We start from the raw sequence: 27,954 nt of genomic DNA on the forward strand, positions 1-27,954 counted from the left end.
ATATATGTTGTCTGTGTCTTACTAGACGTTTTGTTGTTTTGTTCTGTTGTGGTTAGTAAGTTTTTATTGAATTAACGTTAGCTAACGTTAGCTAGCTAACCACACACACACACACACACACACGCACGCACGCACGCACACGCACACACACTAGTACCAACTTTGCAGAAAATCGGGCAGTGTAGGTAGGATTTTAAATGCAGGATTCTATTTGTTATGAAGTATTTTTACATGTGGCATTGATACCTTTGCTTAGTTTATCTGAGTACTTCGGGTCACAGAATCTGCTGGTTAACCAAATACCGTGTAACACTGGCCTTTTCTGGTTAACTTAGATATGCAAGTGCATGTGATGATAACTTTTTTAATAAAAAAGCATGTTAATTTGCCGTGACAATCACTGGAGGCTGAATGTATCTTGACTGTCATCTTCACTTTGTAGAACAATGTAACATTGTGGGAACAGAGCAGGACCTACACAACAATGCAATCCCAGGTAGGTCAATACATGGTGTATTATAACAGATTATGATCCAGCTAATACATCGCAATGTCACTAATGCTACAAATTTGCATACATTTCTAAGTTAACCAGAAAAAGAAAACAGGCCGGTGTTGCACGGTATTTGGTTAACCAGCAGATTCTGTGAGCCGAAGTACTCAGATTACCTAAGTAAAGGTATCAATGCCACATGTAAAAATACTTCATTACAAATAAAATCCTGCATTCAAAATCCTACCTACACTGCCCGATTTTCTGCAAAGTTAGTACTAGTGTGTGTGTGTGTGTGTGTGTGTGTGTGTGTGTGGTTAGCTAGCTAGCAATCGTTATTGATAGCAATAGCTAACGTTAGCTAACGTTAATTCAACAAAAACTTACTAACCACAACAGAACAAAACAACAAAACGTCTAGTAAGACACAGACAACATATATGACCAATACTTACGCGTTAATGATCATGTAGGACTCTCTCGTTGGTTCGTTTACGTGTCTCCGTTGGGCCAGAACTTGGTGTGTGCTGCTGAACAACTTCCGGGGCACTGAGTGAGCTCTCTAGCTATGGAGCTGTCACTCAAAAACTCATTAGCCAATGGGGATGCACCCCTTAAAGAACCCGCCCACCCGGGAGGTTTGTGCCAAAACTCCAAACAAAAAATCAGGGAGCGCAACCGTAAAGCCAGCAGTGAGAAAGAAATAAAGGGAACTGTAAACAAAATGATATGTTATGAAAAGAGTGATGATGAGTGAAACACAACATAAGCAACAGGCCTTCATTTGGCTGCGTTGCATGCCGGGAGAGAATTTTGTTGCTAGGAGACCATTAACTGCTGCTCCAGATCAACAACCGTTACGGTGCGTACATATAATGGTTATACAAAGCTCTATAGCAGAAGAATACGGTAGGTATGTTTGAATGCCCTCCTTGAGACAATGCTAACTCAATAAGATGAAGTTCAGAAATATTAACGATTCGCCAGTTTTTAAGTTTCCGTTAGCAATTGAGATTGGATTAGCCTTCGAACTTTTACAGCCTCTGTCTACCATGACCACACCTGACTTAATAATGCATGATGTTGTATACTGTAGCTATGTATATGTTGCTATGCGTGTACAATTTTAATATGTGTTAGGATCATGAATGGGGCTGCCTCTGGGGCTCTGCGAAATGTAACTTTAGCTCCTTATTAAGTTGATGCTAGTTTCATCTATAAAATTTGTTTTTAAAGTTACTTTAATAATTTGTTGAATAAAATACCTTCTTGCTCACATTACTTTTACTAACACCTTTGTTATTCTGTCTGTCCAGAAGCCTTTGGTGAAACATATCATGGCCTTAACCTCTCCAAGGGCCTCACTGCTGAGCTGCCCTGGGCAAAGTGGGGAAACTGAGTCCAGAGGTAATATAAGGCTAACTTTGTAAGACCTTTTATGTAGCAATAAAAACGTGCTAGTTGATACTGTATTACTAACACGCCTTGGTGTGTTTTAATACTTTAAACTATTTTAATGGAATGTCAGCACTAAATTTAAACTTCAATTGACAAATTGTCCCAGAGTGGCTACACAAGCTGCCTGAACTACAGAGGGCCAGCATCCCACCAAGGCTTCCAGTCCATGTTCAAGACCAGCAGGTGAGACTTGTTAAACTAATGTTAAACTTGCAGAGGATCTGAAAAAGAAATAGCATACCTTTACTGCCTGCCAAGGTCGCTACACACTGCCCGGACAATATTCAATATTCTAAAGTTTGCAGTTGCTGGTTGCAGTCTTTGGAATGTTCTGAAAACCAACTGCCAGCTCCACACTACCCAGAGATTAGCTGACAGGACAGACTTTTGTTGCCAACTCTTTCGTATTTAAGTTGTTGCTTTATTTTGCAAGGACTAAGATCGAGCATACTGGTGTTATGAGTATAGGTTAGTTGTCAAGGGAATGCACTCTCAGAATGTTGTGATTTGTGGGGAAAAGGTACACTGGGTTCGACTTTCCACGACTCCACCATACCCGACTGGACATGTCAAACTCGAACAACTCCATCCAACCAACTCCAACCAACATTAACAGCAGTTGGTGTTGGTTGGCGTTTGTCTGGCAGTATGCAGCCACCTAAACTGTAAACAAGCATTCAAAACCCAGGCTTTTCAGTGTCACGAAGCTGGCTCTCTTTTAACCTTGCTAAATCACCATGGTAGCTTAGTCTGCAAAGCTATGTTCAGAGTTTCAGCTTAAAATCGGCTGCAAAGCACTGTCCTTTAATTAATAATGTCCTGACAATGTTCTCCGCGGGTAATGTAAATACTAAGCTGAGGTTGTAAATGTGAACTTTTGGAACATAACATTACGCATGTAAAGCCACAGAACGAGGCCGTGTAGTGACAGTAGCGCATACTGTATGCATCGTATCACGGAGCTCATGCATTCAGTTAGTGATGAATATATGACCCCCCCTCCTGTCTCCCTCTTCTCGTTTTTACCTGTTTGCTTTAGGTAAAATTAACACTTTAAATTCCAGCAGATCATCCATACGGTAAAAGAACAACGAGGACACAGCATCTAAGGACACTGGATTATGTTTTTATGTTAGGTCCTAATTTTCTGCCAAGTCCGTTTTACACCGCTGGTTTTGCAGCTAAAACGCAGATACAAAAAATTGATCAGTCTGTAGCGGGTACTTGTCACAGATTAAATCAAATAAATAAATGAATACATTTGAATTCTATTTTGCCAAACACAAAAGTAACTTCCACGCATTTTTCATGAAGTCAAAGTATCTGACCTAACCGCTGTTCCTGACTATACTACTGAAATCATGTGTACCATTGTTACAATTTAGGAGTTGTACTATGTGTAGTTGTTACATTAGAAATAAATGGGAGGCACTGACACAGTTTCGTGTGGTGAAATAAATACATTAATTCTCAGTACATTTCTGTAGCATTCTTCTCTTGCCTTTTTGCAGCAACAGTGTTGGTTTTCACCGTAATAGCTTTTATACACATCATCGCTTCTCATTTAAACATTCTGATTGAAGCAGAAAGCCGATGATCGTTCCTTTTTGTGTGGAAGAGGCGTCAAATTATTCTTAAAACGCCCCCATTTCTGTGACCACGCACAGAGCCTGAATTAGAAAGCCTGGGTTAACAGAAAAGGTTCTTAACCACCTTTGTGATACCTATTACCTCTAAGTGGTGCTTCAGGCTTTGTCGAGCCAGCTTACGTAAAGAAAGCCTGGGTATGTTGAACTTGCTTCGAAGTAAACCCCCCAGGAGGGAGGGGCTAGAAGAAAACAACATAAAAATAATTCGAACAATACCAACCATTCTAACAACTGAAAGATATCAACAAATCTGTGTGCTCTGTGAAAGGGGAACTCCTTCCTGTGGGTCTGGTGTATGTTTTATACTGTCAGTTGTGCACTTGTATTGTACACTTCACTACTATCGTCTCCACACGTTTACACAAAAACAGAATGTATATGTTATGGATCTTTTGTAGATGTCAGTTTCTTTGACTCATTGTAGGCTTTGGTGAAGAGACGTGTAAAACGGAAGCAACCCAGTCTCCACCACTTGAAAGCCCGTGAGCAGATGTTTTTTCCAGGCTGGTACACTCAGTCGCCTCCCTCTGGACAAACAGAGCAGCCACAGAGGCGGCGTGAACAATTGCCTGTCCACCTACCGCCTCTACCACCCAAAATCAAGGTCAGTAGGATAAGCATGTTTAAGAAAAGAATAGGCATTGCTTTAAAGATGTGCATAATTGCTTAAAGTAGGGGTTCTCAAACTTTTTGGGGCCAGGGACCCCTTATAGGGGAGAACATTTTCAAGGACCCCCTCATAATCGTAACACAGATTAAGCATATGCTTACTAACATTTGCACTCTTAGATGCCATTGGAACTATTTGTATTGTAAAGCTTATCAATCTAAATACTTCAGACCTCTTTCAGAGTGATAAACAGAAAAACATTTCAATTTGAATCATGTTAATACCACTCATATACTTCAAAACAAAAAGGTAATTTTATTCAAAATTCTTATGGACTCAAATTGACAGCATTTATACTGTGGTCCTAACTGGTCCTCATCTGTAGACATGTCTGTAAAGGTTCTCAATCACCCAGGTCATGATAATTCTAAGCTTAATCCAAAAGGCAACTTGGTTGAAGTTCTTGAAGAAGAGGCTTATATTTCTAGCTCCGTCCACCAGTTAGCTTAGAACCGAAAAAGCCTTTTGGATGAGAGGTGAAACGTCTACAAGAACGTCAACCAAGTCCAGTTGCCTTTTTGATTAAGCTTAGCATTTGTTGACATGCAGTTTTTAATGATACAACACAATTTTATAATTTCTTATATATTGATTATAATTATTTTGCACACCCCCAGGTTATGGTTCGCTGACCCCAGGACCCCTTGTCCTAGGACCCCACTTTGAGAACCAATGCCTTAAAGAATGTCTACATTGAAATTAATTCATTAATCTAAAAGAAAGTCAAGGCTAAAACCCAAGGAAAGCAGTAAAACTGTGGCAGATGTATCAAGCTTTAAGGCATATATTGGTGTAGTGACATAGTATGGTGTAGTAAAATAGTAAAATGTCAAAATGGTCGCAAGGGGTTAACAAAGCCTTCATGATTCTAAATAAGTTTAACTTTTCGCTTGTGTCTTCCCACCAATCCTCAGTCGTCCCAGAAAGTTGTATCAACACCAAGTATTCCCAGACGACCTTCTTCTGTTAAGAGAAGTGGACAGCTGGACAATCCCTCCAAAATTCAATTCTATCAGTACAGTAACAACGATCGTTTGATGATCAGCAATGGAGGTGTTTTATCAGTGTGTGAAGATGAGTTTGACTTTGTAACCTTTGAGCGTTGGGAAGAAGAGTATAACTACGACTGCAAGCTGATGAGTATCCCCTTCTTTGCCCTCTTCAAAAAATGGAAACCCTTCTACCTCTGGCGTACCCAAGCACGCAACAGGAAGGTTAATTTGGCCAGGAAGTCTGTCCAAAAGAATTTGTTTATTGTCAGCCAGGTAAGTGTTTGTATGAATAAATACGCTATGAATGATGATCTTAGTAACTTAGAATTCCATATGATATAAATATTTTTATTAATCTAACAATTAATTAATTTAACAATCTTAGAGGTTTACAACTTTTTACTGTGAGTAGTATGCAAATTATGTTGTGATTATCATTTTTATATGTAATACAGTCTCTTGGTCCGGCACTGAGAGACATAAGGAAAATGTGTTGCCAAATCAGTGACATGGACTTGTATCACTGGGACAAAAAACACACCTACTCACTGCATGAGTTCCAGGACATCCAGTTCAAACAACTGCAAGAGGTGCAATTTTACATATACAAAAATAAGTCCAAATGTCTGGACTGTATTTACATACATATTGAACGCCTCTGTGTGCCTGTACAGTAGCTTATTTTCTAATTTTTTTCATTATTGTCAGGTATCGACTGACTTAAAGAAGTTTCAAGGCCTTGTAAAGGAGGTGACAATTTGTGCCTGCCGCAACTACTTGTCAGATCCTCTATCCAAGTCTGATCACACAAGTGCGTACAGACTAACCATACTTAGGAAATTGGAATATACACTGAAAAAGAATTTACATGCAACACTTTTGTTTTTGCTCCCATTTTTCATGAGCTGAACTCAGAGATCTAAGACTTTTTCTATGTACACAAAAGGCCTATTTCTCTCAAATATTGTTCACAAATTTGTCTAAATCTGTGTTAGTGAGCACTTCTCCTTAGCCGAGATAATCCATCCACCTCACAGGTGTGCCATATCAAGATGCTGATTAGACAGCATGATTATTGCACAGGTGTGCCTTAGGCTGGCCACAATAAAAGGCCACTCTAAAATGTGCAGTTTTATCACACAGCACAATGCCACAGATGTTGCAAGTTTTAAGAGGGAGCGTGCAAATTGGCATGCTGACTGCAGGAATGTCCACCAGAGCTGTTGCCCGTGAATTGAATGTTCATTTCTCTACCATAAGCCACCTCCAAAGGCGTTTCAGAGAATTTGGCAGTACATCCAACCGGCTTCACAACCGCAGACCACGTGTAACCACACCAGCCCAGGACCTCCACATCCAGCATCTTCACCTCCAAGATCGTCTGAGACCAGCCACCCAGACAGCTGCTGCAACAATTGGTTTGCATAACCAAAGAATTTCTGCACAAACTGTCAGAAACCGTCTCAGGGAAGCTCATCTGCATGCTCGTCGTCCTCATCGGGGTCTCGACCTGACTGCAGTTTGTTGTCGACTTGACTGACTTGAGTGGGCAAATGCTCACATTCGATGGCATCTGGCCCTTTGGAGAGGTGTTCTCTTCACGGATGAATCCCGGTTTTCACTGTACAGGGCAGATGGCAGGCAGCGTGTACGGTGTTGTGTGGGTGAGCGGTTTGCTGATGTCAACGTTGTGAATTGAGTGGCCCATGTTGGCGGTGGGGTTATGGTATGGGCAGGCATATGATATGGACAACGAACACAGGTGCATTTTATTGATGGCATTTTGAATGCACAGAGATACCTTGACGTGATCCTGAGGCCCATTGTTGTGCCATTCATCCACGACCATCACCTCATGTTGCAGCATGATAATGCACGGCCCCATGTTGCAAGGATCTGTACACAATTCCTGGAAGCTGAAAACATCCCAGTTCTTGCATGGCCAGCATACTCACCGGACATGTCACCCATTGAGCATGTTTGGGATGCTCTGGATCGGCGTGCACGACAGCGTGTTCCAGTTCCTGCCAATATCCAGCAACTTGGCACAGCCATTGAAGAGGAGTGGACCAACATTCCACAGGCCACAATCAACAACCTGATCAACTCTATGTGAAGGAGATGTGTTGCACTGCGTGAGGCAAATGGTGGTCACACCAGATAGTGACTGGTTTTCTGACCCCCCCCAGACCCCCCTGGACCCCCCCAATACAGTAAAACTGCACATTTTAGAGTGCCCTCTTATTGTGGCCAGCCTAAGGCACACCTGTGCTATAATCATGCTGTCTAATCAGCATCTTGATATGCCACACCTGTGAGGTGGATGGATTATCTCGGCTAAGGAGAAGTGATCACTAACACGGATTTAGACAAATTTGTGAACAATATATGAGAGAAATGGGCCTTTTGTGTACAAAGAAAAAGTCTTAGATCTCGGAGTTCAGCTCATGAAAAATGGGAGCAAAAATCAAAAGTGTTGCGTTTATATTTTTGTGTATATAGACCAACTTGTTAAAAATATAATGGCACTCTGTCTTTTTCACAGATGATCAGAAGAAAGAGAAAATTATCATGCAGATCAACAACACTCTTTACTCTAGCCGCCTCATCTGGTTAGTAATGTTCATGTATTTATTTAAATTTTTCCCCCAAACCTGTGTCTTATTTGTGTACCATTTCAACCAACTCCAGCCTTTCTCTGCCTCTCACCTACCCAGCTTCATCCGTCTTGTTGACTATTTGGTCGTTAACACCTTGCACATCTTAGTGGTCAATGCAGTGACTAAGCTGCTGTCCGTGGTACATGAGCATGTACGTAAAACCCCCAGCCACGACATTATTAAGAGTTGGGGCCAGCACTCTGAGGCTAAAACTGAAACTGCTGAAGAAGGGATGGATGGGAAGGTAGAACATTTATCCATATTATCAACACTAAAACAAAAGCAATGACTATACCAAATTGAGTTTTAAGAATGTACAAAGCAGTTTTCAATTTTGATTTTTAGTTTGTTTGGTTTAGTGTTCAGAGTCAGAAACTCCTGGGGTCCAACCTATGTTCATCACTGAGCTAATGCTGGACACAAAGGCATTGACCTACAAACCTTCTGAAGAGGACTTCCAGGTTAGTTTTCAAATCTGCTATGAAATGTTTCACATTAAGTTATCTACTTACTTAATACTCATCTAAAGTATATCCTTTGTTTTTTCCAATAGGAGACTGTAGCAGAGATCGTTGGGTGGTTTCAGAAAACTGTGATGTCAGTTAATACACTGACAGCAGATGTTGATTTGTATTCATTGACACAACCCACATTGTACAAGGTAGGGAAAAAAAGTCTCTTCAACCCAACAGCCCTGATGTGTATGTACAGGAGAACTGAGTTGTTGTCCTAAATCAGGGGTGTCAAACTCATATTAGGTAGTGGGCCGGATTTGTTCAGATGAGACCTCGACAGGGCCAGACTATTTTTTGCCAACATCATGATGTCTTAACACGTAGATATATTGGCTATTACAGTTTTTTTTACTTGAAATAATTCAAGAAGAGCCAACAGATACTTGTACCAATCAGTTAGCATTTCATGTTGTTGCATAAACAACAAAAAATGTAAGAAAGCAACAAATCCTTGCAATATATTAACAACGATTCATTTCAAATTTTGAATTTCTTTGTCATTTACTAACAATACATTTGAAGAATGTAGGTAAATAATAACATTACAGTAGAAGGGAAGTGTAACAATAAGTCACATAGTAAACTTTTTCCTATTTACACTACTCTAAACAACAATACATTTAGTGTTTAAATCTCATTGTGATCCATCAATTCATTCTTTTTAAATATTGCTGGTTAAGGCTATAAAACAGCCACCCATTGTCCAGAAAGTCCGACCTGATATTGGGGTTAAACCAGCTGCCCTGGGATCAGGGCATGTGGAATCCAGTGTGTAGTGACGAGAGAGGAAGGGATTTGTGCCAATCAGGTTTGTGGCTGGTAGTATATGTGAAACTGATAGAGGAAAAGGAACACTCACATTTTCACTTGCTGGTCGGCACCTGACACTTTTTGACTTTTACCAGCCTGTCGACATCAGGAACTAGTTTCTGAGCACTGGCGATTTTCATTATGTCCCTCAGATGTCCGTGCGTCAGCTGACTGTGCAGTTTGAACTTCATCCCTCTCGTTAATACCTGCTCGCATAAATATGTTGTCCCAAACATACAGACTATCTTTGATGCAAATGCTGTCTTTAATAAAGTAATGTCAAACGATCACATTCATACTTTAACGATGCGCTACACTGGAGTTTGATCAGCTCCATTAGGAGTTCCTCTCTCATGTGCGTAATCCCTCTCCAGATGAGTGAAGACAGTTAATCGACTTTTAAAGTCCCTGATGAGCCCCACCAGTATGTTCTTGTACTTGTCCATACTTTCGTAATCCACAGGTAGAGATTTTAGACAGGGAAAGTCAACTGGGTTGTGCTGGGACAGCTGCATCCGCCACAGAGCCAATTTCATTTGGAAAGCACGAACGCTGTCGTAGTACTCTGTGACGAGTTTGTTGCACCACGGCATGTTAACATTCATCACATTCAAATGTTCTGTAATATCCACTGAAGAAGCAAGACCTGTAACCCTTTCTGGCTTATCTTATTCTGCCACTTGCTTTCTTCTCTGTGCCATGAATTGAGCGATCTCCATGCGTAATTGAAAGAAGCGTGAGGGCAGCCCGTGGGTAATATCGTGATCAGATAAAAGAGCATCAAATAGGTGGCCTCTCTCTCTCTATATACATATATGTATATATATATATATATATATATATATGTGTATATAAATCTCTAAAATATAAATAGGCCTATATATTTATTTATTCTTTCCCCTTCATGTCCCTCAAAATGTCTCGCAGGCCTGGTGAGACCTCCTGGTGGGCCATATCTTTCACACCCCTGATCTAAAAAATCCAGTTACTGTTAGATTTTACTCTGTAGTAGATCTTTGATATATTCTGTGTTTAATAATTTTTAGAAATTGACAAATAGATATGAAGAGGGCCCTTGTTTGAAATCCTTCATAGACGATGATGGCCACCTCCAAAGGCTCATCCAATATATTAAGGTCAGTTTATATTTTGCAGGGCATTCTAAGTCTGGAGGTTGTAGTTTGTGCAGTGCTGTGTATGTATTGGCCTGACTTTTTTTCCCACTTAGGAATCACTGCAGTTTGCATTTGATGCAGCAAAAGTGTACTCACACACTTTGGAACATTTCCTGCTGTTCTATAAAGAGAACGACAGTCTGGATCTGGATAAAATGCAGCAACAGGATCACGGTGATGTACTTTACACCAATAAACATAATTATTGTTAATGTTGGGACCGGATTATGCCTCTAAATCTAAATTATTATATAAAAGATATTTAATCTACATTAAATCACTTCTGTATGGGGCACCACTTAACAACGTTAAGAAAATAACCATCTAATTACCTCTTACTCATAAAGTTTACTAGGCTATCAATATGGACTCTGATTAATAATTAATGTAATAACTATAACCCAATTTACCTTAATGATAGCTAGTAGGTTGAAAGATTTGGAGTTCAAACGCAGAAGAGGTTGGCAGAATTAATTCTTGTGCAACATTAAATAGACCGCATTTTTATTCCACACAATGATTTATTTAAAAAGACAATAAAAGCAGAAGTAAAACACAAAACATGTAATCTAACTAACGCTACTATTTTTGTGTAAGTGTGTGTGTGTGAGAGAGAGAATTATACATATTGCTTTTCATATTTTTATTGTGATTGCCTATTTTTTATCTATCCATTATCTTTCTACCTTATTCTATCTAAGTCTTATACTTATTTTTATTTTAGTTCTGTGCTAATTGTTCTGCATCAAAAATCACAAAAATAAATTCCTTGTATGTGTAAACCTACTTGGCAATAAACCCCAATTCTGATTCTGATTCTGAGAAAAAAGGGTGTGTCTGTCTCAGGACAGGCAGAGATAAAAATGGAGGATGTGTCACTGAATGCTGTCTTTTGTCTCAACCAACTTGCACTGAGCACATGGGAAGGGTAGAGACCCAGAACCGGAAAGTTTAATTCCTGGCTGTTTGCTCTCGTGTCTGTTCAAAAGGTCAATCCAAAATATTGTATGTGTGCAAGTCTCAGGATTGCCGTTAGAAAAGAGAGAGGTTAATGTAGCATGCAGACTATTGCTGTGTTCGCCATACTATACTAGCAGTACGTACTGATTTGGCCAAAATGTAGTATGTAGTATGCAGTATGCAGTATGCAAACAAAAGCAAAATGTGCAGTATGCCAAAAATACCTGGATGTCGTACTGATTAGGAGAAAATCTCCATTATGCATCAGACCAGTCTACCACGCCTACTGTATCCCACAATGCAATGCGCTGGAACATCACAGCGACAGTTGAAATGAAAGCAGCAGCATTCCAGCAGAAGGGGGCACAATAGCTAAAGAAGCAGCGGTTACTGTTTACTTCTGCCTGGCGTAGCATACTGCAAAATAAATTTGAAAAGCTCCTCCATACTACATAGTACCACCGAATGCAGTATAAAGTACGTAGTATGTAGTATATAGTATGGCATTTCGAACACAGCCATTGTCTTTGTGTAAGCATAAGTAACCTCAACTACAATCAATAACTGAGTAAACAGCCATTACAACAATACAACTCAGTAACAAATCAAATCAATAACATTACAATACAGTAAATATTCCTGCTTAGCCGATACTGTGAGTTATTCTAGCTTTGCTGAGATGCTACATTACCAGTACTTGGATGGAAAGGCATGTTGTGCTGGGTTGCAGCCTGTTAGGCCGATGATCCTGTTGCTCGAACTGGGCTGGGGGAGCAATTGGTCCTTCCTTGCTCCGTTGTTCCTTATTTGAAAAGTTAGCTGGCAGACTCTTTCAGCTGCTGCTCAGCTACAGTTACTAGTTTGTGCTGAGTAACCCAGGAATCTTTTCAGTAGGATCTCGCATCGCTGCTGAGGCCTTGCTCTGTTAGCAAGCCATGAGAGCTGTTGACCTGAGCTTTGACCTTCTTGAAAGTAGAGATGTTTCGGTGCTGAACGATTCGTTCAAAAAGAACGAATCTTTTCAGTGAACAGAATGATCCGTTCACTTTCATGCATCAAATTCGTCCCTTTCGTTCACTTGGCTCCGCTCGCGGCTCCCCAGTGCCTCACTTCTTCTTTTAGAAAACCAGACTGATTGATGTTAGCACGAGCCAATTGCGTTTCAGAGGAGGTTGTATCAAATCTAATGTATCAAATGACCATCATTGGTTAGGAGAACGACTGAACGTATCGCTTGACCGAATGTCTTTAATTAATTAATTAATTAATTTAGAAATTATAATGTAAGAAGGTTTTGTAATGGGCAAGTTGGGCCAAGTAGACCAGTAAATGCAATGTGAGCCATCATCGTTCATGAACGAGTGACAGTGACTGAACGTATCGCTTGACCGAATGTCTCTCTCTCTTTCTCTCTCGCTCTCGTTCACTGAACGAAGACCATTCTCGTTCACTGAACGAAGCGACCCGATTAGGTGCATCTGTGCATACAAGTCAATTCACAGATTCAGACTCTGATTAAATATATTACATCCTAAGGCCCTGTGAATATATAAGGAGCCTCATTCACCTCCGTTAAACTTTAAAAACAACATATAATAAAAACAGTGATGCAGACTCGCAGCGCTGAGAGGGACAGAGCATCTGCACAGAGGGAGGGAGGGAGCGGGTCATCGCGGACTGAAGTGATGACGAGATATAAAAGTTTGATCATGAAGCCCGATCATCTACAGCTCTGTGTAAAATATATGTAGTACACAGCAGACTGCAGTCTCTGTTGACAGACAGACAGACAGATCTGAACACAGGTCCACGTTATTAAATGTCTGTGTTCTCCTCCTGTGTTATAAAGTATGATAAACTGATCGCAGGTTACAGCTCCTGCTCGTGTCATTCCAGCATGTGGAGAGACGTACTTTATTTTTTATAGTAATTGTGTGCGGAAAATAAAGACAGGACGCGACCTTATTGTGGCAACAAATCAAGATCAGTCATTGTTATTGATTGTTAAATTTTAAAGAGCTATTATGGTCCAACCTTATCTGGCCCATTTCAGCTGATGGCCCGTTTTAGCTGACTCCACCACTCCCCTTGGTGTTGATGGGTCATTAGGCTCACATGATCCTGAGTGTAAGTGCGATCTCACCTGTTTAGGCAGATGATTTAATACTGCATTGTAATTGGGAGATCGGTGGTGTCTAGGCCATTGCCTCTGTTAAGGATGATTTTCTCATATTAGAAGCATATTAAAATTACAGTGACCTGGATTACTGAGAACCCTTGTCCTAACAGGTCAGACATTCTGATCCTCGACCGCGACAAACTTGTAGGCTGCGGGGGTATATCTTGCACACAGCAGTTCACATATGTTTACAGCACTGATGAACACAAACAAAATTACGCATATTAAAATTACAATGACCTTGGTTACTGAGAACCTTCACACTAGCAAATACAGTTTGAACGCCGAGGAGGGGCGAATGACCCGGTCATTTCGTTCGTTCACGTTCCTTCACGAACGAAATGTCCTAACAGGTCAGACATTCTGATCCTCGACCACGACTTTGTGTAAAGCACAATTACGTTGTAGTCTTCGTCTTTTTATGTATTGTGTTTTGTACAGATAGACTTAGAGACTTAGACTTAGACTTAGACTCAACTTTATTGATCCCTTTGGGATGACTCCCTCTGGGAAATTCAGTCTCCAGCAGCTTATACAGTACAATACAATAGGAAAGAATCAGCACACAGAGGGTAAAAAATAAAGATCAAAATATATATATCTATCGATATATATATATATATATAAAAAAGTACAAAATTAGATAACAAAATATATAAAATATACACTCTTAGAAAATGTACAAGTAAACAGTGGGTAATAGTTATAGATAATAATAGATATGGACTTATGTGTCTGAAATAAAGAAATAAAGTAAAGTACATTACTAGAAACAGTATTACACAACAGCAAGATGAGATAACACATGAATGTTTATTTTTATATAAATATTATAATATTTTCTTTTTAATATAGTTGGGCCAAGTAACTGATATATTGTGATGATTGAACAAGAAGACCAGTAATGCAATGGGAGCCGTATCGTTCATGAACGAGTGAGAGTGAGTGAGTTACGGGTAAACCGGAAATGTCACTGAACGACCTGGTGAACGAATGTAATGAACGAATCTTTCAGCTGAACGAGATCCGAAGATCCAGGTCACTGAAGTGAACAAGAGTTGACATCTCTACTTGAAAGGCAGTGGAGAGAGTTTCTTTGTTTCTTTGAGCTTCTGAGCAAAGAACAAAGGAGGTCGTCAGGTTTTACAGACCTGGCCAGGGGGAGGGGTGTTCATGTGAAAGAGAGAACACCTAGAGGCTGCTGGGAGTTTGAGTTTTAATTCAGCTGCCATTTTGAAGAGTAAGTTTAAAAGTCACACAAATGAACACATTCCAATATTGGAGATGCAGTGAATCTCAACATTTCACATTTCCTACTCCTACTAACAAGCAGTTCAGTTGAGAGTTGTAAAAAGTGCTCATTTAAGACTGTTCATTTTTCAAGAAAGAGGCCTTTTTTACCAGCTGTACTGTTCGTTAAAAATATTTTGGACACACTATACAAGTTGTAAACAAAGTCATGGTTCATTACCCGTGGCCATGGCTTTGCCCTTGGTTAAAGGAAAATAAATCAGACCAAATAGGATATATTTATTGTCTGCCTGTCTGCTTCCCTTTTCCTTAAATGCATTTCTTATTCATAATACAAAGTTGATGTTTTGAATTTTTGCAAATCCTGCATTGTTTCCATCTATTGTTTGTTCCCTTGCAACCTTTCTTGCTTGCATTTGCTACTAACACCAATTAGCCATCACCAGAATAGTGTACAACAAGCAGCAGGAAAGTGTCTAGCATGCAACAATGTACATCCTTTTGTTGCACTTCTCCATATAACATTATGAATGATCAAAAACTAAAAAGGTTACCTTTAAAAACTGAATCGTGTTTGTATTTTCTAGTCTATAATCTACAAATGTATGTATATATTTATATTATACATTTGTTAATCATTTAGCAGAAAGATTTTCTTATTTTGCCCGGGTAAAATATGACAAAGTTAGTCTTTTGCATGGTAATTTCAGTTGAGTACATTTAGGTCTTTTGAGAAGATCCGTCATCTAAAATATGAGAGTAAATTGCATTTATTGTAATGCAATTATTGCATTCTAGTTCTTGTTTTGCATTGTTCAGGTCTTTCTACATTTGCCACAAGTGTAGGTCTAAACAAATCTAAATTAAACTACACTGCATTTAACGATAACTGTTCTGGTACATAAACTAATCAATGATTGATACATGGACTCTGGTCACTGCATGTCACAGACTGAAGTCATTATTTTGTATATGTTTCCTTTAATCTATTATTTGACTAATGTTCTTCATCAGTGGCATCAGTGGATCTTTTTCAGTTGTGGCACACAAAATACTTACAAGCCTCTATCTCCTGACATAAAAAAAACAAATCTTGGTCTCACAATAAAAAAAAACCTGAAAGACAAATGTACGTACGTCTGTAGAAGGGGTAAGTCATTCAAATGTACAGTTCCTTTACACTGATGTATGTTTACTGCTTTGTCTCACAGGCTTGTCCTTTTTTGAAAAAGCACTAAAGATAAACCACTGTGAGCATAAGGAGGCCTTAGCCATCCAACAGAAGACACATCTAGGCTTACTGCTTGTGGACAAAACACAGCTCAAAGAGAAGTTTGTGTCCTCTCCACTTTGCTGTCTGGAGGTGAGGACTGAGTAAGATATACATTATTACTTATATAATACATCAGTTTTTGAGAAAAGGAAATATGGAGATTTTTGATATGGCAGAAGAAAATGCCTGATATAACCAAATATTAAATCACCAAAGCAAAAATGTTGAACTGAATCATTGCATTGCTCTGTATCTCTGATCTAGGTCATCAACGAAATGCTCACTAAGCTGGCTAAGAAGAAACTTGATGCTGTCATTGCTGAGGTTTGTAAGGCTCAGTTCAAACTAGAGTTCAGGTCCTCCACTACAGCCGAATTTGCCAACTTCCTCACATTCTTGAGTGAGATACAGGACAGGGTAATGAGCACATTTCATCCTAATAGCAATTTCTTTAGCAATTATAAGTCTTTGTTACAAAACCAAAAGTTATTTTTAAATTATGTTGTTGTTAAGACAGTGTCCCCCATTCACATTTCTTCCTTCATCTCCCTCTTGCTAGATTACGGTGCTAGAAATGGAACAGGAGACAGTATCTCAGATGTACAATCTGATTTATATGTACTCAGTTCCCATGCCACCTGAGAATCTTGTTGTTTTTGCCACCTTGCAACCTTCAATTAACTCATTACACAATATCATTGACGAGGCAATGGCACAGAGAGACTCTAGCATGGACAAGTTTTGCAGCTCCCTTCACAAAGACATAAAGCAGATGAACCATGAGGTCAGGAAAACCAAGCTGAAGTCGCAGGTATGTGGAGAAGTTTTATTGATTTTTCTTTTAACTAAAACAGGTTTATAAAAGAAAGGGTCCTACATTTTTTTTACTCGCACCCTAAGACCACATAATTTGCAAAGTGGGTTTCTTACTTTTACTTATTTTGTTAACCTTATGGTTTTTCATGTGTAGGATCCACAAATCCTGGACATTAATGCAGATCCCTCCCAAATCCGTCTGCTGCTTGGGGAGATCCAGAGTTCGATTGATGAGCTGCAGGACCAGGCCACTACCTACACCTCCTACCAGAAGATTTTCAAGGTGCTGTACTTCTTGCGAAAAACAATTATACATATAATTAATTTTATTTTGTGTTTGAAAAACTTGAATTTACATACATACAAGACAACCAACCTCTCCCAAATTAGTTTCCTCCTCTGCCTTCTGATAAACAAAGGTGCAGGTAACCAAGTTTGACACACTGGAGGAGTTAATTTCAGAGTTTAGGCTGAAACAACTGCTTTGGGAGTCTCTAGAGGAATGGGACTCTTTGCAAGATGGATGGAGACAGGTGAGGTGCATTAACACGTTGTATCTGAGGGCCGAACACACATACAGTGTATGTAAACAGCTCTTTCTCTCTTCTAAGTTTGAATGTATCCATCAATGTTCAAATTTCCCCAGTGCACACTTAAGAAACTTGATTTGGAGTGCTACAGCTCCCAGGTCAACAAATACAGCAAGTATGTCAACAAGCTGGAAAAGGGCCTGCCTTGTAACAATGTTGTGGCAAGTCTTAAGGACAAGGTGGAAGTCACAAAGCATAGGGTGGGTGAGACAAAGTGTTCTGTGGTGTATTGATAAAATAACAACATTTATGTAATTAACAATCTCCTTTGCATCAATTCCACATAACAATATCAAATGTAAGCAACTAGTGATTTATTCAGTTGGTTCTTGACTACAGCTTTATTAATCTCATCTTGGGTCTAAATCTTATGCTTTGGTGGTCTTTCAGCTTCCTGTGATCACTGATCTACTTAACCCATTTATGAAACCGGAGCACTGGAAGACTTTGGAGTCTGTAGTGGGGTCCTCCCTGAATGTGGAGGAGCTCACTGTGGCTGTTATGGAAGACATCAATGCCTTCTCCTATGGCATAGAGATACAGGAGGTAACACAAATCTACATTATGAGCCTACTTTGTTAGACTTGGTTTCCCACTGGATTTTAAGGAATTGGTGTGTAGGATCCTTTGGCAGAATTGTAGAGGAGCTGGACTATTAAGCATATTTTATCATTATTTGTGTATGAACATGCGCAATAAACGCATTGCAAAACAAATGTTATAAATAAAAAAAAACATGCAGAGATTGGCTCAAGCTGTTTTCAGCTGGGGTGTCATGGCAGGTTCAAAACCAATGGCAAATAATGGGAGGGGACGATGAGTTACTTTAAAAGAATTATCAATATATTTTTTAATCAAACACAAATAATTAACTTAACCTACGTTATGAAGTTTGAAAATCAGTAAATCAGTGGTGCTAGTGTGTATGCATGAGTGAGAGTATGATGAGTGGGGTGTTGTGTGGAAAAAGTTAGAAACAAAATAGGATTAAGGAGCGTGGCATATGGGGAGTGGGGAGCTAGTTTCTCCAGTTTTCATCGAAGAGGAAGTGAAGGGTGCTTTTCTAGGATTGGGAACACCGGGCCCAGGTGTTCCCAATCGTGATGACCCGACCACTCCCACTGTGAGCAGTTTCCCAGCCACAATGTTAATGTTATAGAGACTGTGTCTGCCCCCCAACCCAGGCCTTTTATTACAGTTAATTCAAACTCAAATAAAAAAGGAGTAAATCAAAAAAATTTAATAAAAATTAAAACAACAACCAAAGTTATGCCAAAAAATATGAGAATTAAATGTGGTCTGTTAAATATCAGATCCCTGTCATCTAAAGCTCTATTAGTGAACGATCTGATATCAGATTATCATATTGATTTACTCTCTTTAACTGAGACTTATGTCAGCTTAAATGAATCCACTCCTCCCAGTCATCTTAATACTCATATTCCTCGAGACACTGGTCGAGGTGGTGGAGTGGCAGCTATCTTCAGTTCTAGTCTTCTAATCAACCCTAGACCAAAACTTAGTTTCAGCTCTTTTGAAAGCCTTGTTCTGAGTTTTTCACACCCAGCTTGGAAAACTTTACAGCCTGTTTTATTTGTGATAGTATACCGCCCTCCTGGCGCATACTCTGATTTTCTAACTGAATTCTCAGAGTTTTTATCAGATTTAGTCCTGAGTTCAGATAAAATAATTATTGTAGGGGACTTCAATATTCATGTAGATGTTGATAATGATAGTCTTAGCATGGCATTTATGTCCCTTTTGGACTCTATTGGTTTAACTCAAAGTGTAAACCAGCCTACTCACCGCTTTAACCACACCCTCAACCTTGTTCTAGCTTATGGCCTTGAAACCGAAAACTTAATTGTCTTCCCACAAAATCCTCTTTTATCAGATCACTATTTAGCAACATTCGATGTCCTATTAACCGACTACTCTCCAGTTAACAAAAATGTACTCACAAGATGTTTGTCTGATAGGACTGCAGCTAAATTTAAGGAAACAATTCCAACTGCTTTTAATTCTTTACCACATCTGTTTACTACAGAAAGCTCTTATGCTAATGTTAGTCCCTCTCAGCTTGATCAGTTTGTTAATAGTACTGCAGGTTTGCTGAGAAGTACTCTAGACTCGATTGCCCCCTTAAAAAAGAAGATTATTAAACGACAGAGGCTAGCTCCATGGTATGACTCAGAAACTAGTAACTTAAAGCAAATGTTGCGTAAATTTGAAAGAATGTGGCGATCCACCAAAACAGAAGAGTCTCGTTTGCTCTGGCAAAATAGTCTTAATAAATACAGGAAGGCCCTACGGCATGCTCGAGGTGTCTACTACTCCTCCCTCATAGAAGAAAATAAAAACAATCCCAGGTACCTTTTCAGCACTGTAGCCAGGCTGACAGAGAGTCACAGCTCCACTGAGCCAAGTATTCCTATAGGCCTCAGCAGTGATGATTTCATGAGCTTCTTTAATGACAAAATCCTAAAGATTAGAGACAAAATTTGTAACCTCCTGCCGTTAACTGGTGCAGATATATTTTTGGAAACTGCTCAAAAACCTGATGTTTACCTTGACTGTTTTTCTCCAATTGACCTTCCTGAGCTAAATTCTCTGATATCTTCGTCTAAACCATCAACCTGTCTTTTAGACCCGATTCAAACCAAGCTGCTTAAGGAAGTCTTTCCCTCAATTACCACTTCTTTACTAGATATGATCAATATGTCTTTATCGACGGGCTATGTACCCCAGTCTTTTAAACTAGCTGTAATTAAGCCACTTCTTAAAAAGCCTACCCTAGATTCAGGCACCTTAGCTAACTATAGACCTATATCTAACCTTCCTTTTATCTCAAAGATCCTTGAGAAAGCAGTCGCTAATCAATTATGTGACTTTCTTCATAACAACAGTTTATTTGAGGACTTTCAGTCAGGATTTAGAGTCCACCATAGGACTGAGACAGCACTTGTGCGAGTTTCAAATGATCTACTTACTGCTTCAGACAGAGGACTTCTCTCTGTACTCGTCCTGTTAGATCTTAGTGCCGCTTTCGACACGATAGACCATCACACCCTGTTACAGAGATTAGAACATTTAATTGGCATTACAGGATCAGCACTAAGTTGGTTTAAATCTTATCTATCAGATCGATCTCAGTTTGTTAATGTTCATGATGTGTCCTCTATGCAAACCAAAGTTAGTCATGGAGTTCCACAAGGTTCTGTGCTCGGACCGATTCTTTTTACCTTATATTTGCTTCCTCTGGGTAATATCATGAGGAAACACTCCATTAATTTTCATTGTTATGCAGATGATACTCAATTATACTTATCTATGAAGCCAGACGAAACCAATCAGCTATCTAAACTAGAAGCATGCCTTAAGGACATAAAGATCTGGATGACTAGAAACTTTCTGCTACTTAATTCAGACAAAACTGAAGTTATTGTGCTCGGCCCAAAACACCTTAGAGACTCTTTCTCTAATGATATAGCTGCCCTAGATGGCATCAGCCTGGCATCCAGCACTACTGTTAGGAATCTGGGAGTTCTATTTGATCAGGATATGTCCTTCATTTCCCACATAAAACAAATATCAAGGACAGCCTTCTTTCATCTTCGCAACATAGCAAAAATCAGACACATCTTGTCTCAAAACGATGCAGAAAAACTAGTCCATGCGTTCGTTACTTCCAGGTTGGATTATTGTAACTCGTTACTATCAGGCTGCCCTAATAAGTCACTAAAAACTCTGCAGCTGGTACAAAATGCTGCAGCACGTGTTCTGACAAGAACTAGGAAGAGAGATCACATCTCTGCTGTATTAGCCTCTCTGCACTGGCTTCCTGTTAAATCTAGAATAGGATTTAAAATCCTTCTTCTTACTTACAAAGCTCTTAATGGTAAGGCACCATCATATCTTAAAGAGCTCATAGTGCCATATTACCCCTCTAGAACATTGCGCTCCCAGGATGCAGGCCTGCTTGTGGTACCTAAAGTGTCTAAGAGTAGTGTTGGAGGTAGAGCCTTCAATTACCAGGCCCCCCTCCTCTGGAACAATCTACCAGTCAAGGTCCGGGAGGCAGACACCCTCTCTTCTTTTAAGAGTAGACTTAAAACTTTCCTCTTTGACAAAGCTTATAGCTAGGGCTGGCTCAGGCCTGGACTAGCCCATAGTTATGCCGCTATAGGTTTAGACTGCCGGGGGGATCTGACACACCAAGCTTCTCTCTCTCTCTCTCTCTCTGACTCTGTGACTCTCTCTCTCTCTCTCTCTCTCTCTCTCTCTCGCTCTCTCTCTCATTAACTCTGTATCTTCTGGTCCCATTAACATTACTAACCACATATCTTCCCGGGAGTTCTTGTGCTCCCTTGTCTTGAAGGTTCCTGAGGATCGTTGCTGCAGACCACCTGCTGCTGTGGACCTGCTCGACTGCAACAACTACTAACATCAGCCTTCCCCATAGTATCATTATTGTTGCTCCTAATGCTAATAGTAGACCTGTTGACTTCAACTGTTACAATTACGATTACCTCAGCCTTTATCATTACTCTGCTTCTCTCGCTAATTTATTTATTTATTTATTTATTTAGCCAATCTTCACCCTAGTCTACCACTATTATTGGCATTGTAACCATAAGTATGTGTCTGTTGTTGTTCATGTAACAAGGACATATGTTGTTGTGGTAACAAGAACATATGTTGTTGTTGCTCTCTTTGCCTGTCTCTATCCTGCATCTCCTTCTATCCCATTTTCGGCCCATCCAGTCGAGGCAGATGGCTGTTCAACATGAGTCTGGTTCTGCTCGAGGTTTCTGCCTGTTAAAAGGAAGTTTTTCCTTGCCAATGTGCCGAATTGCTAAGTGCTACTCATGGTGATTCATGTTGGGCCTCTCTTTAAATAACATAGCAAAGAGTCGGTCTAGACCTGCTCTTTCTGTAAAGTGTCTCGAGATAACCCTGGTTATGATTTGGCACTATACAAATAAAATTTGATTGATTGATTGATTGATTGATTGAGTATCTGAAACATAGCGACAGCAAACAGCCAAGCATGAAACTACAATGTGGGGTCATCTCAAACTGCTTACCCAGACTGGGGGTATTGTCGCGCAGTGGAAACACGTCCTCTGATAAGGAGGCAGAGTCTGAAGATCCAGGTAATGTCTTATCTATATCCTTGGCAGAGGTCCCTGAGGTAGTCAAGAAGCTCCTCAGTGGCGGGGCGCCAGGTGTAGATGAGGCTCACCCTGAGATGCGCCCCCACCCCAGATAAGCGAAAGAAAATGAATGGCTGGATGGACATTTTATGTACACGTGCAATGCCATCCCTCAGAGCTTGCAAATATTTTGCCTTTCAGATATAAACCTGGATTCATTAACCATACATTCACATTCACAGGTCAGAAGTGCACAGGCTGGTTATACTTATTATCAAGTAAGTCTGGCCTGGCTAAACAGGGCTAACACAACCCTTGTTTTTTAGATGTCAGCACAGGCATCAGGAGAGGCATCAGTGGAGATCATTGTCACCAAGGTGCGTGAAAGGGAACTATACATGTATACAGATATTATGTCTATCCATAACTCTTCTGGAAAAACTGCAGTAGAAATTTACTCTACCATCCTTCTGAATATAAGTTGCTTTTATAATGTCATTTTGTGCCAATATAGGCTGAATTGTTTATTTATAATTCCAAACTTAACAATTTTGTCCTAATATATAAAGGATTTTTTTTTTAAATTCATCACTCAATTAGATGCTTACAAGTTACATGTCATGCTAAATACCCTTTGTTTGAATTGATGATCACTAGTCACACACCGTGCATTAGTGTTTTCTTGGCTGGTGGTTGCAACATGGTCTAATCTGTATGAATTATTAGTCTCATTAGAGTCTTGTATCAATCATAGCCAATATAAGTCTTTTCTTTTAATCCACTGCAACAGCAATGCCCTCTCTGCTATCACAGACTGAATGTTTTGTAATGAAGAGGAGAGACCAGGCACATTTTCATTTCTAAAATTATACATTTTCAGAAATATGCTTTTTTGCATAGATAACCTAAATCAGATAACAAAAAAGATTGAAACAGTCGGGAGATAGTTAGCTTAGTTTAGCATAGGGACTGGAAGCAGGGGGAAACAGATCGTCTTGCTCTGCTCTCTCTCTCAGTCTTTACTTGCTAAAATGCTTACTACTGACGTGCTGTGCTGAATCCCTTTTTTGTGAATTAATCGTCATGACACAAAGTGGTATGTTGTGATAACTTTTGTTTTTTTATGGCAAGGGGCTACATTGTTCTACTGTAGTATTAAACCACTGCCCTGTCAATGCAGTTGGAGGACTTGTGGAAGACCACAGAGTTTACTGTGCTGTCTCATGGTGACTCCAAAGATGTCTTCATCCTGGGAGGCACTGATGATATTCAGGTGGAAATGACACCACACACTCACGCACAGTCTCTTGTAATACACTAAAAGTGTTTCATTACATTTAATTACGTGTGTTTCGATGTTTGTTTAATGTTGAGGTTCTCCTGGATGACAGCATTATCAATGTGGGCACAGTGGCATCTTCTCGCTACATAGCTCCAATTAAGCTCAAGGTGGAAAAATTGCTGAGACAGCTGTCCCTCTTCAAACAAACATTGGTAAAGGCTTAGAAAATAATAGGATAAAGATCTTTTATTTGGGTCTATGAGTCTACATATAGACACGGGGTCTCATGTGTTGTGCAGTATCTCTATCTAGTATCTCTATCAAATGGTTTGGCTTCTGCAAACAATAAGCCAAGCCACTTGCCAAAAAATACTATGCTTTTTTAATGTTTATAAAGGTCTGCATTTTGGTGAAAAAGACTAACAATATGGCATTGAAGATTATAGTTTATAAATTTTATGATTTAATTCCTTTCCTTCTTTAATTCATTTCTACTTTCATTGCCCGTCCAACCTTCTGCCTATCTATTTCTTTATTCTCCCTTTGTCCTTTATACCCTCCTTTTCAGGATGAGTGGCTATTGTGCCAAAGGAATTGGCTTTACCTGGAGAGTATCTTCTTGGCCCCAGAAATGAAGAGGCAACTGCCTGCTGAGTACAAGATGTTTCTTAATGTGGACAAATCCTGGAAGGAGATCATGGCAAAGGTCAATAAGATGCCCAATGCATTTAAAGCAGCAACACAGCCTGGTAGGTAGCGATACAGCAATGATGGAAAAATAGACAATAAACTTAGTCCAAAATAAGCATGAAGATGGTACAACGATTTAACATTCAAGCATGTTGTTTCATTCTTGACAGATCTGTTGGAGACCTTTCAGCACAACAACACTCTTTTGGATGAGATGCAGAAATGTCTGGAAGTCTATTTTGAGTCCAAGAGGGTCGTCTTCCCGAGGTATAATCATGCCTGGTTTGTTACATTTTAGAACAAAAGACTTGTACAACATAGTTCACCATTTTTATTATCCTTATCCTTTTCTTTATTATTACAGTATGACTATTATTTAAATGCTTCAATGCAGACATTAGATTAAAAAAAATTTAAGATTATAGGATATGTTGTATGTCATTATGTTTACCTTGTTGACAGGTTGCCAGTTGTTAATAAAAAAAATGTTTTTGATTATTTTGCGTAGTGTTAAGCACAATATTTTTACCTTTCCTTTGCAGGTTCTACTTTCTATCCAATGATGAGCTGCTAAAGAACTTGGCCCAGACAAGGAACCCCCAGGCTGTGCAGCCCCACCTTACGAAGTGTTTTGATGCCATTACACAACTAGAGTTTGCTCTGCTGCCGGAACATTCTTCTGGTGCTACAGGAACTGCGATGGATGCTAGAGAACAGGAGACTGTCTATAGCAAAGACATCATAAACATGATTTCTCCTGAGGGAGAGAATGTCAGAATTGAGTAAACACCTTCCTCTGTTGGTTTTTTAACTACCAACTAACTATTATTATATTATTCTTCCTTCCTTTCTTAATCCAAAAGTATTCTTGTAGGAATGTAAGCATATGTGGGTCATTAGTATGCAAATTTTTGATTTATACGAAATTAAAACTCTTCATCCATAGAGCTCAAAATGTGCCCACCAGGGCAGAGGGAACGAAAAAGGAACAGAAACATGTTAGGGAGACAGTTAAGACTTGTTGCTATCAAAACTGGGCCTTTTTCAAGACCTATTAAGAAACACAGTCCCTAGAGAAAAGAAGAAAACAACAAACACCACACCACTGTTATTCCCTACTTGTCTGGAGTAACAGAGAAACTCAACACAATATCCCCCTACATTTTTAACCATCCAACACAGTTAGTCAGAAGCTTGTCCAATTAAAGGACAAAACACCCAGGCACAAACAGAGTAATGTAGTTTATGCAGTACAGTGCAAAGAGGAATGCAGGGACCTGTACATGGGGGAAACAAAAAACCCCTCCACAAATGCATAGCCCAGCATGTAGCAGCCACAGCCAGAGCAATGATCGCACTCTTTAACTGATGGTTTGTGAAGCCTTTATTTTCCGTTAACCGCTCTTACTGTAAGAGCTGTGTTAAAATACAAGACAGAAAGAAAACAATCATACAAATGCAAATACCATATTAAACACATAAAAAATATTACTTTAGACATCAATACGTATTTACAACATAATCACACAAAGCATTAAGCTCATGGAAAACATGTTTTCCCTTGCCCATAAATATATACTTTAGTCATCCTTCAGCCTAGCAAACCTAAGACTGTGGAAAGCAAAAGCATCTGTTAAGTCGGAAAACTTTAGAAATTGTACCCCCTTGAGCGCTGTGTTAGAATATCTGTAATTATGCCCACAAAACCTACAGACTGAAGTGACCTGAATGAAGTCAGTTTCTCGGGTGAACTCCATACTAACTGGCTGGCCATCTGATTATTGTTGTGTCTGTGTGTCGTGACTGAGAAGGAGTAAGGTGGAGATTTAATTTGAACTCTGTCTCCATCTGGTGGGGAGCAAGATAAACTGCTAGCACAATGTAATCTGGAATCTCTGCCTCCATCTGATGGCCAAATTTAAGAGTACAAGTAACAAAAAATAATGTACTTTGACTCCCTCTGGTGATTAAAATAACGAATTACATCAAAAGGGTGCACCCTATCTCAAACTAGGGAAGAATCAGGATTTATTAGTGCTAAACCTAAAAGGCCAAAACAAATAATAAAAGTGGGATTAAATTAATTAATTAATTAAATTAAAATAAACATTTATAACGTTGCATACTGAAATTAAATCAGAACAGATACTAAGAAAAGTACATCATAAAGGGAAGAGATATTGCTGTGGGGAAGTTCCACTATTACATCATTCTTATGAATATGCATTGCCCCTAGCCTTGATGTCCATGAGAAACTCCCCCCACAGCAAGACACATCTCTCACCACATGAGTTGTTGACAGGCAGGCCCATGCCAGGACCTCCCAGAGTGGGAGGTCATCTACCAGCATTAGATTAGGACCCTGATTAATAAACTCATCACCACTGCATTGTCCAAAGAAAGTGTTGCTTAGCCCCCTCCCTATCAGATGCCTTTACTAGGACCAGATAGCGATAGAGGAGAGAGTTCAGGTGATGAAGAAGGTGGTGAAGAGGAGGTTGAGATGTGTAAATCCCTCTAGGTGATTCACACCTTGTAGGTGTGAAAGGAGGGACTGTTGAATTTTAAAAATCTACCCCCTTGAGTGCTGTGTTAACACATCTGTAATTATGCCCACAAAACCTACAGAATGAAGTGACCTGTTCAATAATGAGATGGTCGGAATCATTAGTCCCGTGTTACGATGGAATAATACATATGAGAGTTTAAACCAGGCCACTCAGATTAAATATATTGCTGTACATGCGCTTAGACAAAAAGGCCTTCACCTTTGAGTGAGGGAGTTGCTTACACGCTTGACTGAATGCAGACATCCTGTTGAGGAACAGATTTGTGATTGAACACAGTTGCCACGGTTGCCTGGGAGATACTGATAACAAGACTGCAGAAAGTAACAACAGGAAAGATAGCTCCTTATTAGGGAGACAGAGCAGGCAATGAGAGAAGTTCCATCTTTGAAGGTCAAGGAGTTTGAGACAGATGAGTGTAGATGCAGGTAGGGAGGATCTTTTTTACAGGGTGTTTACCCCTCTGATTGGATAGATTGAGTGGCTGGGGGCATGGACTTGTCCCTCCACCAACGACGAGGGAGCGAAGTCTAAACCTTCACTTCCCTCCATCAGTTTTTAGCCAATGATTGAAGCTTAGTTGCTAAGGCTAATTTGCATAACACATAGAGTATATAACTTACAAATGTATTAGGAAAGGTTATCCTTTTTTGGGCGGTTGAGTGCAGATAACGGGTTGCCGACTGCAGTGAGCCAAACAGAAAAGGTCCTTGTACAAGCATCAATTTTCTCAGCAATTTCAATAAATAGATGTGTTCATCTTACTTA

The 27,954-nt window shown here is 39.6% G+C and overlaps 1 protein-coding gene across 4 annotated transcripts; it reads left to right on the plus strand.

Moving 5' to 3' along the window:
* Positions 1–1,014: 1,014 nt before the first annotated feature.
* Positions 1,015–27,950, plus strand: LOC138604979 (dynein axonemal heavy chain 6-like). 4 transcript variants are annotated; one of them, XM_069677028.1, is made up of 26 exons: positions 1,015–1,355; positions 1,810–1,900; positions 2,058–2,134; positions 4,025–4,204; positions 5,185–5,535; positions 5,718–5,852; positions 5,971–6,073; positions 7,808–7,874; positions 7,980–8,166; positions 8,282–8,383; positions 8,476–8,583; positions 10,294–10,383; positions 10,476–10,596; positions 16,024–16,175; positions 16,350–16,502; positions 16,645–16,896; positions 17,056–17,184; positions 17,321–17,434; positions 17,548–17,691; positions 17,882–18,037; positions 22,974–23,024; positions 23,828–23,920; positions 24,022–24,141; positions 24,498–24,678; positions 24,790–24,886; positions 25,162–27,950. In XM_069677028.1, the coding sequence occupies exons 2-26, from the start codon at positions 1,831–1,833 to the stop codon at positions 25,403–25,405; spliced, it is 3,477 nt and encodes a 1,158-aa protein (XP_069533129.1). In that variant the 5' UTR covers positions 1,015–1,355; positions 1,810–1,830; the 3' UTR covers positions 25,406–27,950. The 4 variants fall into 4 exon arrangements, with proteins under 4 accessions (XP_069533129.1, XP_069533131.1, XP_069533130.1 ...); XM_069677030.1 differs by lacking the exon at positions 24,022–24,141; XM_069677029.1 differs by lacking the exon at positions 10,294–10,383.
* The last annotated feature ends 4 nt before the right edge of the window (positions 27,951–27,954 follow it).

The sequence above is a fragment of the Semicossyphus pulcher genome, unplaced genomic scaffold (assembly GCF_022749685.1).
Source record: "Semicossyphus pulcher isolate SPU_LCO1_2020_fin unplaced genomic scaffold, fSemPul1.0.p SCAF_27, whole genome shotgun sequence".
NCBI lineage: Eukaryota > Metazoa > Chordata > Actinopteri > Labriformes > Labridae > Semicossyphus > Semicossyphus pulcher.

What these genes read in the sequence shown, in the direction of transcription:
- LOC138604979 (XM_069677028.1), top strand. Translation starts at nt 1,831, where the DNA reads ATGGCCTTAACCTCTCCAAGGGCCTCACTGCTGAGCTGCCCTGGGCAA. An exon ending in CTCTACCACCCAAAATCAAG is followed by an intron (nt 4,205 to 5,184) that starts GTCAGTAGGATA and finishes ACCAATCCTCAG; the next exon opens with TCGTCCCAGAAAGTTGTATC. An exon ending in GGCTCATCCAATATATTAAG is followed by an intron (nt 10,384 to 10,475) that starts GTCAGTTTATAT and finishes TTTCCCACTTAG; the next exon opens with GAATCACTGCAGTTTGCATT.